Here is a 12,912-nt window from a genome sequence, read left to right on the forward strand (position 1 = left end):
GCCCAAACAGTCTTCTCCTAAAAAGCTAGAAGGTCCAAAAATATGAGTAACCAAGACTAAGATCATGACCCTGAAAAGCGAGCCCATCAAGCACACCATTCTACTCTCGAAAGACATGCCTCGCAGTGCTCTGCCACTCCTACCCATCATCTCCTTGCAACAACTGAATCCACAGATTTCACAATTAAATGGACCATACGTTGAGGCTCAAAGGAAAGGATATTTGAAAATTAGGCGCATAAACCTGGTTACACCCATTGAAAAGTCTTCACATTCCTCCCAAACTTGCTGACTTTTCTTTGGTCTGTTGCTCAGACCAATCACTCCCAATCAACATGGACTGGTAAGTATATTTTCTTTTTTGACAGGAAATTAATGGAGATATGAAGCTTTCACTAAATTGTAATATTTCATAAAACAGTTTCTTCACAAACCAACTAATAAAATACTCTGTCAACTTCACATTTTTTCAGTTTATTGACACTTACCAGTCACCCGACATCACAACAATGGCCTGGACTGGCATCATATATACTATCACTTTTTTTTTTATTTCCTTTTTTCTTTTTGTTTTCCTTGGTACACTATGGAAAATTTTATCTCACAGGACCCCACGTAAGAATGACAAAGCCAATGAAACCAAAGCAGTCAGTTCAAAGAAACTTGGGAGGTGCAAGTACTGATAGGCAGATCAGTTGGTGTCCATACCAGAGCCCTTTGCTGTAAATGCGTCAAGCTCTGTTCCATGCTGACTTGCACCATCTCAGCCAGCATCTTCTTTGCTTTACCAGACTGATCATCACCATCAATCTGTGAGATAATGTTGCATACGATATTCTCCAGTGTGTCTGGTTGAAGCTCAGATCTTGGGTATGGGGATTCCCTCAGTAAGTGCAGAAGTGTGTGTGCTTTAGACTGAGACTTGGGTGTTCCTTGAACAGTGAGCTCAAGAAGTCCAGGGATTACCCCTTCTTTAAGAATCGCTTCTCTATATCTGCATCGGTCACTTTGACACATTGTTAGTAGAGCACCAACAGCATATTCCCGACTTTGGAGAGATCCATTTTCAAGCACCTCAATGACTGCAAGGACTCCACCTTCTTCATATGTTAAGGCAGTTCTGCCCTCATCAAAGCCCACCAGAGCTTCTATCAGAGCACAGCATTTTTGGGCTGTCTTTGAAGACTTCTTGCAGGCTTTTAACAAAGTAACCATACAAGGGATTGGTTTTGTTTCAAGAATGATGCTAAGGTTATCTGGGTATGTTGAGAGATTGGAAAGAGCCATTACAGAATCAACTTTGGCTTGTGGGCTTCCATGTCTAAGGATTTCCACCAGAAGAGGAATGGCACCAGAAGCACCTATAACTGGCTTGTTCGCAGTAGAAGCAGATAGAGTAAGTAGAGATGCAGTTGCATACTCCTGCAGGTTCCAACTTTGTGAATGAAGGAAATTAATTATTGGTTCTAAGGCACCAGCTTCCACAATCTTAATTTTATTCCTGTGAGATCAAATTTGAAAAAAAAAAAAAAAAAATCAGAGAAATCAAGGGAAAGAACTGTTTTACAACATGCTGATCTTATTTCTGCATAACCATCAAATAACATAGCAACTAAAGTTGGTCTTAAGCAAAGCTAAAGATCAGAACAAATATTATATTAATCTCACTTGGTTTTCACAAAGTTCCAACAAACCGAATTGGCTTACCATGATAGTATGCTCAAAATGAATACTAAATATGCCATGTTAATGTTACAATAGTTTCACAAAGTCCCCAAAATTTTCAAGTAGCAACAAGCGCATAATACACACTAACGCACTTGAACACAAACAGTAGACTTCTCCCCTACTTCAAAATAGATTATGGTAAAAATTAGTATGGTATCTAGAAAGTAAAAATTGGTATGGTAGTTTAAGATAAAGCAAGGGACGGATATCTAGAAGACTAGAACCAAAAAGTGTAAACAATAGAAAGGCATAGGTCCAAAAAGAAGAAGGTTTAACATGATTTACCAAACAGGAAAAAAAAAAAAAAAGGCTTAAATGTCCTGGCCAGAAACAAATCATACTCAAACAGCTTGAAATATTGGTTGATTTCATAACATAATTTCATCCGAATTACCAACATATTTGTCCTGTTTCTCAAATTGCTTACATCCCATTTAGTTTTTCCTATTTTTCTTTTATTTTATTTTATTTTGAAAACGAAACAAACAAAATTATTTATTCATATGTAAAGCACGAGCGAGGCATTCCATTATTACAAAGATCCTGGTATATTTGAAGGAGAACCACCTCCCAAGAGAAAGCCAAATAGTTAGTTGAACCCATTGATGCCAAAGCATAAGCATTGATGTCAAATCTAGCCAGCAACTGTTCAATACCAAGCAAAAGAGAGCTAATTTTCCAAGTTGGTTCAACTTTTAGGGCAGGCATATCGATCAAGATTTTAGAAATAAACTAATTTCACATCCATTTAGTTGCTAAGAAAAAACCAGAGAAGGAAATCAACTAATTTTTTTTACTATAAAGTAGTACTAATATTTGGATTAAAGAAAACAGAAAGTAACAAATACACTTGCAAAAAGGGTAAAAGAGAAGGGCAACAAATGCAATGCTTCAGTAATATATATTTTCTTCTGACGGACCTCACCAAACAGAAACCCTTTATTATAATATGATAACTTGAGAGACAAGCTTAAAAGAAAAGGAGAAAAGATAAGAGTAAGAATCAAAGGAAAAGAGAAACCACCCCTCACATCCTATGGGGGGGCTTCTCGAACCATAAAGCATCCAATTCCTTTCTAAAGAAGTCTATCATAAAGCAAACTCATTTTTCCTTTTTCTGTTCTCATAATCTAAAAGAATTATCTTTAATCACGTGGTGGATTTCATTTTACAACATTTTTAGGGGCAACCAACATTTTTCCGGTCATAGAAGACTCAATACTTCAATTCCCAACAATTTTTTCTTTTACAACCTAGAAAATAGTATCTGTATATATAATACATACATTCCTTATACTTGAAGGTACTCGAAATTTTCGGCAATATTTTCTATGCAATCATTATATCATTTTTTTTTGGTAACTCTATAATTATAAATCTAATTAAAATCAATCAAAGTACCAAACCCTTAAACTATTTGATACCAAACCACTTTCTTTTTTGAGCTAACCTAATCCTTATTTTTATTTTATACAAAACACTTTATTACGTGATATGAGAATACTAATTAAACGGGACACACCCATGTGTCCATGAAGGGAAAATCCCAACCACAACTTTAGCAAATTGTTTCCCCCACAATTTTCTCAGCAACCAATCATATAAAAAGAAAAGTAGAGTGAAAAAGAAAAAGAAAAAGAGAACACCGAGAGCTATTATTGATATTAATATTTATCTTCCCAAAATTGACGAATCCGAGGAAGAAGTATCTAGAAAACCCAAAAAACTCGTTCCCCAAATTCCAAGAAAAAAATAATAATAATAAAAAAAAAAGAGTTGGGTGCGGGAATACGTACGTCTCATCCTTGACGGCGAGGTTGAGGAGAGCGAGGAGAGCAGACTCGTGAGACTCGGGCGAGTCGGGGACTCGGAGCATGGATACGAGTGGACCCACCGAGTCGGAGAGCTGGCGCCGACACCTCTGCGAGGTCTTGGTGAGCCGTCGGATTTCCTGGGCACCCTGGAGCTTGAGATCCTGGTCGTCCGATTGGATGAGTTGCAGAGCTCGATGGACGGCTGAGGATGGTGCTGGTGATGGTGATGATGATGATGATGATGATGATGATGATGATGATAAGGAGGGGGGTGAAGGTAAGTCCAAAGCCGTACTACTCTGACCGTCAGCTGATGATGAGCTATCATCCATTGAATTAAGAAGAGTCGGTGTAGTTTCGATGCGGTGTTCGAAAGACAAAACAAAGAGAGAACAAAAATCTGGGTGCTAAGCTTCGAGGCTGAGATATTTACTTATTTAGAGAGAGAGAGAGAGAGAGAGAGAGAGAGAGAGAGAGGTAGGGTTGGTTGGCGTTAAGCAACAGCAACTTGTCCTTTGGAGATTTGTCTGCTACACACAACTACTTTAACAGTTATAACAGTTATAAGGCCGTAAAATTAGACCAAAACCCCAAAGCCTGATATTTCGGCCCAAAAATTGGCCCGGCCCATTTTGCATTCCTACATATAATAATAGGGTCGGCAATGGGCCAGGCTAGGCTTGGGCCTTAATACACAAGCCCAAGGCCCGCCTGTCGAGCTCGGGACTTGCGGGCTTAGAGGGCCGGCCCGGGCTAGGCCCAAATGGACGGCCAAGAATGGGCCCAAAGCCTATTTACATACATATATAAATCATAAATAAAACAATATAAAATTTGGGTTATGTTGTGATTTGAACATGCAATCTCATGTAACAAGCTTCAACTCTCAACCAACTAAACTAACTAGTTTATTTGTTTAGTTTGTGAATCATAACATATTTAATAGCTTTTTCGTTTGTTACTCCAATAAATTATTAATATGTTTATTAAGTTATTACATAATATTATTATGTTAGTAATAGTGTAATATCATAAATAATAAACTTTTAAAATTATATACAACATTACAACTATAATATAACATAAATGTATATGTGTATATACAACTTTTATAATACAACTATAATTAAAGTTATTAAATTACGATCGTTTATTAATTCGACCATCGCTACCTCACTTTTAAATCTCCGATTAAGCTAATTTTTTGCTTAGATTATTTGAGTGGAGAACTAAAACATGAACGATTCGGATTGTTGAAAACACGATTGAGATGTGAGCTCCTACATATAAATACACTTGAAGAGTATAATTTTAATAACTTTCCTGTTAAAACCTTGTCGTTTCCATAATTGTGAAGACCACAACGTGATTTCAACAATCTGAGCCGTTCATTTTCTATGTTCATAGTCAAAGATCATCCTTACAAAAAATCGGCCAAATCGGAATTCATCTACCCATTCGATTATCATTAGAAAAACTACGATCGTTCATAAGTTTGACCACTGTTACCGAACTTTTACATATCCGATTGAGCTAATTTTTTGCAGGGATAATCTTTGAGTGAAGAACTAAAAAATGAACGGTTCGGATGGTTTGAAACACAATTGCATCGTATGTTTATAAAACATATATAATAAAAACTCTAAACCCCAAACACTCACCAAACCCCAAATAATCCATTTAAATATTTAATACAAAACTTGAGATTCCACCTGAAGTTATATAAATTATATAAAACCTAATTTATTGGATTAAACAAATGAAAAACCTATTAAATATGTTATGATTCATAAATTTGATAAATAAACTAGTCAACTTAATTGGTTGAGAGTTAAAGCTAGTTATGTGAGGTCTCATGTTCGAATCAAAGCATAGCCAAAATCTTATATTTTTTTTATTGAAGATACATATATGTGTAAACGGGCTTTGCGTTGAGTTTTGTACCGGGCTTCGGGCTAAGTCGGACGAGCTTCGGGCCTTGGGCTTTTTGGTGAGGCCTATTTAATAACCTACTGCAAGTACAAACTACAAGAATTTTTTTTAAACTACAAGCTTAGGATATATTACTCATAGCAACGATATATATCTAATTTGAGAAGAACTTACTTATCCCCCCATATGATACCACATGGCATTTTCCCCTCTCTTATTGGCTCTCTCTATTCTCTCACTTTATTTCTCTCATCTCTTGTCTCTATCTCTCTCTTCAAGGAATACCACATCATTACAACAAGGAGATAGATAAGTTTTTTCTATATAATTTTAATGTCTTATAAAAAAAAAATTAATTTTAAAGAAAGTTGATGCATGAATAATATATACTAGTCTCTTGGCACACACGCGGACATGACGCATGTCAATTGGATTTTTTAAATCTACAATATGATTAATCAAATGGAATTAGATTGTCTACCTATCTAATTATCATATATGATGATGGTTTCAATTTTTACCAAAAAGATTGTGTGTTCGTCTACTCCTTTCTATTGAAATATAAAACAGTTGAAAACATGTATAGTAACATTTTAAGTTATTGGGGATATATAGTAGAAAACCAACAAAAAATTTGATGGTAGCAAATCATTAATGCAATTGCAATCTCCCATTAAAAGTTGATTTTCACATGATGGGGATCTAATAATGAAGTTTGTTGCCCTGGTTGCTCCTCTGCATGGTCTGGAAACTTTTTCTGCATTTCCATTATTGAAAGGCTGCATATTAATTTCCACAGAGGCTCGGCAGTTTGCTATACTTGCTTGGCGTATTTGGTTGGAGAAAAATGCTCTAGTTTCATGAGCATGTGTGTTCTTCGATCTGCTGAGAATACTTGTGGAAAATTAAGCTTTGAATACTTATAAAGGTTAATTGTCTTTTGTTAACTCCATCGTCTTGCTCTTTTATCTCTACAGTTTGTAATGGGGCGGCTGATAAGCTTGCTCGTTTTGCTCTGAGTTGTGGTTCTAGTCATATTTGGGAGGGTTCAATTCCTACATGGCTTGAGTCCCAAGTGCAAGCTGATTGTACATCATCTTGATTCTTAATCAATGAATATCTATTTCGATCAAAAAATAAAAAAGACCACGTGTGCAGTTGAGTGTTAGAATCTGAAATAATTGTTGGCTCATTTCCTAACAACACGAAACAATGCTTTCGATTTAGCATAATTTTTTTGTAAAAATTATTCTTAAATATCGTTTTAAAAACAGAACGGGTTTAGCCTAAGTGATGAGAGATTGTAGGATAATATGTTATGATTAAAATATCATTCCCTCTAATTTGAGAATAAAAATGGACTATTGAATTATTGGATCATATACGGGTGTCACCACTACACATCCCTTAAATTTTTTTTTTCAAGAACAGAAAAAAGAAAAATAGGAAACCTTGTTTAAAAGCTCCTAATTATTAAGAGATGTACTTGTGCTTTAAGGATATGTGCTTCTACTCTTATTTCTTTGCGGCTTTTTTATCTAAATATCACCTGGACTGTAGGGGTTGTGCTCCCGTACAACCCAATTTTTTTTTTTGTCAATTTACCACCTGAAGTTATCAATATGTGCCAATGTGGCACTTGTCATCCATTTATATCAATTTTTCTATTAACTTAAAGAGTACTTTTGTGAATTCATGTTATAGAATATCTCGAAAAAAAAAAAAACTAAAATCCATAGAAAACTCTAAACTTAAAAAAAAAAAAAAAAAACACAACAAATCCAGCCAATCCACCCCCGATGTGAGACCCCGCAAAATTTTTAAATTTTATTTGAGATTTTGATAATTTATTTAAATCAAGCATCATCTTCATGTTCGTCAACTGGTTCACCAAGTCTTGAAAGTCACTTAAGTGTTCGGTAACACTTCGGCCATCTTTGTACTTTGAGTTCACCAATCGGCGGATCAATGAAGCTTACAGATCGACTTTTCCCACTCTTATGTGATTAAAATGAGATAACAAAATAAAGTGGGTAGCAACAGATAACTAGACCAAAAAAATTAAAGGAGACACTGAATTTAACGTGGTTCGGAAATATGCCTAAGTCCACAGGCATCAGTAATAATTTCTTCCATTATAAAAAATAATGGGATTACAAGAAATAATCACACCAAGAAAGCAAAATCTATGTTTTATTAGAATGTATGAAGATTTCGTTTCTCAAAGAAGAGTGATAAACCTCAAAATTACTGACCTCAATGCCTACCATACTAATCAATGAAGAAAAGCACACATGCTTAGTGCTTAAATGAAAAAGAAAAGGACAAACTCAATCTAACCATGGGCATATGTAATTAGGCCCTATTGGTAAAAAAAAAAAAAAAAAAGGAATGTTTGCGGATAAATCCACATAAATTCAACAGTCAATCACAGACCAACTCGTGGCTGGTTAGGTCAGACCAACACGTGGCTGATCCGATCCGACATTGGGATCTTCTAAGAACTTGAGTGTTCATCTTTTCTGAGACATTTCAGTTCAGTTCGGCATTTGGTGATCATCCTCTCAAATTCCAATCACAGTTGGTTTACACTTGAAGCAATCATTGCACTATCTATTTGATCGGTTTAGCCAAACTTATCCATGTTTGATCCGATCCAATCATATATGGGTTTCACATCTACATATGGGGAACATGTGTGATCCGCTCGACTTAGACTTCCACGCTATTATAGAAGATCACGTTGGAACGAACCACCATACTCAAATGCACCTGACATGATTCTCTGACATATAGGACATCTCAGCTCACAACCATGACTATTAGGGCATTCTACTTGATCTTTCATACTTGCATTTAATACAACATTGAATGCAAATGTGGTGGGTAGTTGTGCATGATATTGTTCTTGACCGAATACATGGTCTCTTCTCAGCCATCCATCTTCATGCAGATAACTTAAATCTCACATCGTCCTTTGCTTATATAAGCTCACTTATGTGTACAAAGTAAGAGTTTCACAAATTTTGCTCACAAAATCCAAAAAAATACACCTACAATCAGCTGAGAATAATCCAGAAAATCTTACTTTTTATTTTTATTTTTTATATTCTCTCAAGTTCATATCTTGTTTTTGCTTTGTTCTTACTTGTTCGTCCTTAAACACTATCAAATACACTTGATTGACTTCATCATCGGAACATATTTGGCTGGTACCACACCGGTTCTTTTCCTTTGATTTTGTGTTCATGCAGAAAAATCTCATCAACAACAATCAACAATCTAACAAGTCTTGATCATCCCAAGTCATCATCCTAATCATCATCCAATAAGGCTTCCAATCAGCCAGATCATCCATTCTAAGTTGTTGCATTTCTCTTACAGATTTTTGTATCAACAAAGAACGTACATTGGAGGTCCCCAATTGACATTTAACCAATCGAAAACAAAGAATTTTCCACATTTAGCAAATAAAAAATAAAAAATAAACCCATCAGTCATTATCAGTAAGCACGTTTTTAATTCTAGCTCTACCGCTAGAATTAGCAACTTCAGTACGGACGATGGCGACCAGAGACAAAGAAACGGACAACCATCGATCAACCAACCATGGCTCCTTGAATTCTACGTACAATAACCTCGTGACTCTTGTCCATGCATGTCTATCTCTAATCTGATGTTTCCTTATCTCCAATTAATTAAGTTCTGGTTTTGCAAGTTGAACAAGGTGTTGAGCCAGATCAATTCACTATTGTAATTAAGCGACATTTCAAGCTAGGCATGTCGTCCTCAACAGACATGGTTATATATATCAATAAAAAACAAAAGATCAATACAAGCTGCATATATGCACAGAGCACACCAGCTGTGCATTTTTGTGGTTTGTGGCAAGCAACGAAGCTTGTTGAAAAGGATCATTGGGTGATTAATTTCTTTTGTTCTTACAAATACAATAAAAAAAGAGGGCTGCTATTTGCACACCCCTTTTTTTCTTTTTGCACACCCTTTTTCCCTTTTTTTCTCCTACACACCCCACACACTTACCTCAAATTCAAAACCTCTCAACACACACCCAACCCATTACCAAAATACCCTCATTTCATTACACACCCTCCTCTCTTTCCCTCTCTTTTTTCTCACGTTCACACCCCCCTCCCCCTGTTTTTTTTTTTTTCTTCTTCTTCTTCTCCAGCCAGCCAGCCAGCCCCTCCACCCAACCAGCCAGCCAGCCCCTCCACCCAACCCACCAAGCCCCTCAACCCCCTCACCCGACCCACCCCTCCCTCCCTCCCCCTCCGGCCTCCCCCCTCCACCCAACCCACCTAGCCCCTCAGCCCCTGCACCGACCCCCCCCGCAGCACCACCTCCTCTCTCTCTTCCCCAGCCCACCCCAACCCAGCTCCGACCACCCCTCACAGCCCACCCCAGCCCCGACCCACCCACTCAGCCCCTCACCGGACCACCTCATTCCCTCCCGCACCCCAGCCCTGTAGCAACAGCACCTCCTCTCTCTCTCTCCTCCAGCGCGCAGCTGCGCATCCGTTCGACACTGGCCCGCCGAAAATGTCACACTCGTTCGGCAGGCATCCGCCGAACGATGTGAGTGTTGTTCGGTAGGTACCCACCGAACATCAAGGACCCGTTCGGCAAGTGCCCGCCGAACCAGCTACTCGGAGAGAGAGAGAGAGAAGGGCACGCCGGTGGTTGGAAGCCGCTGGGGTGGTCGGGGCTGGGTTGGGGTGAGAAGGGGCGGGGCTGGGGTGGTCGGGCCTGGGTTGGGGTGGGCTGGGGCGGGGCTGGGGTGGTCGGCAGAGATGGTAGAGAGAGGGAGAATGGTGGTGGGCGTGGCTGTGCAAGCTTGAGAAAGATGGAGGGGCTGGCTGGCTGGCTGGAGAAGAAGAAGAAAAAAAAAAAAAAAAAAGCAGGGGGAGGGGGGTGTGAACGTGAGAAAAAATAGAGGGGGGGGATGGGAATGTTCAGAGGAGGCTTAGGTTTAGGGTTTCAATATATTTTCTGATTAATTGAATAAGACCACTAAAAGTGGTTTATATACATGGGCCTATAACTAAAATACAAGAATTAATAAATCACCTAATTAATTCTAATAATTACACAATAATCACACGTGTTGACTCACACCAACACTCCCCCTCAAGTTGGTGCATATATATCGCACATGCCCAACTTGTCTAGTGAGTCCAAAAACACCCGATTTGCCATAGCCTTGGTCAACACATCTGCAAGCTGATCTTCGGACTTCACAAATGGAAAGTTAATAATCTTCGCTTCAAGTTTCTCTTTGATGAAGTGTCGATCAATCTCAATGTGTTTTGTTCTATCATGCTGAACAGGATTATGTGCTATATCAATAGCAGATTTGTTATCACAAAACAAGTCCATAGGTTTGGTAGGTGGACATCCTAAATCAGTCAATAAATGTCTCAACCACAAAAGTTCGACTACTCCAAGTGCCATACCTCTGTATTCAGCCTCTGCACTCGACCTAGATACAACTGATTGCTTCTTACTTCTCCAAGTCACCAAATTTCCTCCTACAAAGGTAAAATAGCCTGAGGTAGACCTTCTATCATCTGCTGAACCTCCCCAGTCTGCATCAGAAAAACCTTCAACATTTACATGACCATGATTAGCAAACAACAATCCTTTACCAGGTGCAGATTTTAGATACTGTAAAATTCGCTCCACAGCATCCATATGAGGTTTGCACGGGGCATGCATAAACTGGCTTACTACACTAACCGCATAAGCAATGTCAGGTCTAGTGTGAGACAAATATATCAATCTTCCAACAAGTCTCTGATATCGCCCCTTATCTGCAGGCAAAGCCCCCAAACACTCAAAAAGTCTATGATTTTGCTCCATAGGAGTGACAGCTGGCTTACACCCAAGCATACCAGTTTCAGACAACAAGTCTAAAACATATTTCCTTTGAGATAGGAATATGCCATGTTTAGACCGAGCAACTTCTATCCCAAGAAAGAACTTCAAGTCCCCCAACTGTTTCATTTCAAACTCTTGAGACAAGTACCTCTGCAAATTAGAGATTTCCTCATAATCATCTCCAGTCAGAACCATATCATCAACGTAAATAATAAGAGCAGTAATCTTCTTCCCCCTTTTCTTTAGGAACAAAGTATGATCAAAATTACTCTGCCGATAACCATAGTTCTTCATCGCACGGGTGAATCTCCCAAACCAGGCTCTCGGAGATTGTTTAAGACCATATAAAGACTTTTTCAGTCTACACACCAATCTTGTATTATCGAACTCTGGTATACCTGGAGGAGGATCCATGTATACTTCTTCAGTCAAATCACCATGGAGAAAAGCATTCTTTACATCAAACTGAAGAAGTGGCCAATCTTTGTTAGCAGCCAAAGACAACAGAACCCGTACTGTGTTTAACTTGGCCACTGGAGCAAACGTCTCCAAGTAGTCTATGCCATAGGACTGTGTATACCCCTTCGCTACCAACCTTGCCTTATACCTTTCAACTGATCCATCAGCTTTGTGTTTGACTGCAAACACCCATCTGCATCCAACTGTCTTCTTCCCCTTAGGTAGAGAAACCAACTCCCAGGTTGAATTTTTCTGTAATGCCGCCATTTCTTCAGCCATAGCTTTGGTCCATCTAGAATCTGCAAGAGCATCCTGCAATCTACTAGGAATAGAAACAGAAGATAATTGCAGAACATACGATTCATATGACTTTGACAGCCTAACAGATGACACATGATTATTAATTGAGTACCTAACTTTGGCATTTGGATCTGGCTCATATTTAGCTGGTGGTTGTCCTCGGTTAGACCGAGGAGGGAGTGTAAATTTAGAAGCATTAGAAACAAGATCTGAACTAGAATGTGAATCAAGAGTATTGTTTGTTACCTCAATGGATGAAGAAGATTGATTCAATGGAGTAGGAGAGATGGCGGTACTATCATGGAGTGGTGACTCCTCAGGCTCAGAATTTGTAGGTTCTTGTCCTACCATATCCTCAGTATCATCTTCAGTAATTTCTGCATCCTCAGTATCATCCGCAGTAATTTCCGCATTCTCAGTATCATCCTCAGACACTAGGTGATCAGCAGCCTGTTCTGACTCTTCCTCACTACTACTCCCATAACCAAACTTATCAAAAAACAACACATCATCTCGATTCTGCACTTCACTAGAAACCTCCCCCTGAAGGGTAGAATCCAGTGGACGTGGAGAATAAAAAGGTTGATGTTCATGAAAAGTGACATCCATAGAGACATAGAAGCGCTGAGTAGAGGGATGATAGCACCGATACCCCTTCTGGGATGGACCATAACCAACAAATACACACTCCAAGGCCCGAGATGCGAGCTTAGATCGCTGATGAGAATGTAAATGGACAAAAGCAACACACCCAAAAACCCTGGGTTCCAAATGAAGG

General features: G+C 38.6%; 2 protein-coding genes across 2 annotated transcripts in view; both read right to left on the reverse strand.

Annotated features, from left to right (window-relative positions):
• Nucleotides 1–390: 390 nt before the first annotated feature.
• Nucleotides 391–4,022, reverse strand: LOC147298966 (ARM repeat superfamily protein). Its single transcript, XM_086230189.1, has 2 exons — nt 3,525–4,022; nt 391–1,501 (listed from the first exon to the last, which is right to left on the reverse strand). The coding sequence occupies exons 1-2, from the start codon at nt 3,872–3,874 to the stop codon at nt 649–651; spliced, it is 1,203 nt and encodes a 400-aa protein (XP_086086315.1). The 5' UTR covers nt 3,875–4,022; the 3' UTR covers nt 391–648.
• Nucleotides 4,023–10,857: 6,835 nt separating this feature from the next.
• The window catches only part of LOC147298967 (uncharacterized), a 3,638-nt gene continuing 1,583 nt past the window's right edge, over nt 10,858–12,912 (reverse strand). Inside the window, exons 4-6 of the mRNA XM_086229084.1 lie at nt 12,039–12,851; nt 11,056–11,372; nt 10,858–10,894 (exon numbers count right to left, since the gene is read on the reverse strand). Of these exons, the coding sequence (XP_086085210.1) occupies nt 10,858–10,894; nt 11,056–11,372; nt 12,039–12,851 (1,167 nt within the window). The remainder of the gene's footprint in view (nt 10,895–11,055; nt 11,373–12,038; nt 12,852–12,912) is intronic.

Source organism: Dryas octopetala, chromosome 1 (genome assembly GCF_963921425.1).
Source record: "Dryas octopetala chromosome 1, drDryOcto1.1, whole genome shotgun sequence".
Lineage (NCBI taxonomy): Eukaryota > Viridiplantae > Streptophyta > Magnoliopsida > Rosales > Rosaceae > Dryas > Dryas octopetala.

Bases quoted from the DNA above. Each gene is read 5' to 3' on its own strand.
- LOC147298966 (XM_086230189.1), bottom strand. From the start codon at position 3,874: ATGGATGATAGCTCATCATCAGCTGACGGTCAGAGTAGTACGGCTTTG. The intron at 1,502-3,524 runs GTACGTATTCCC...TTGATCTCACAG, and splicing joins CTCGCCGTCAAGGATGAGAC to GAATAAAATTAAGATTGTGG.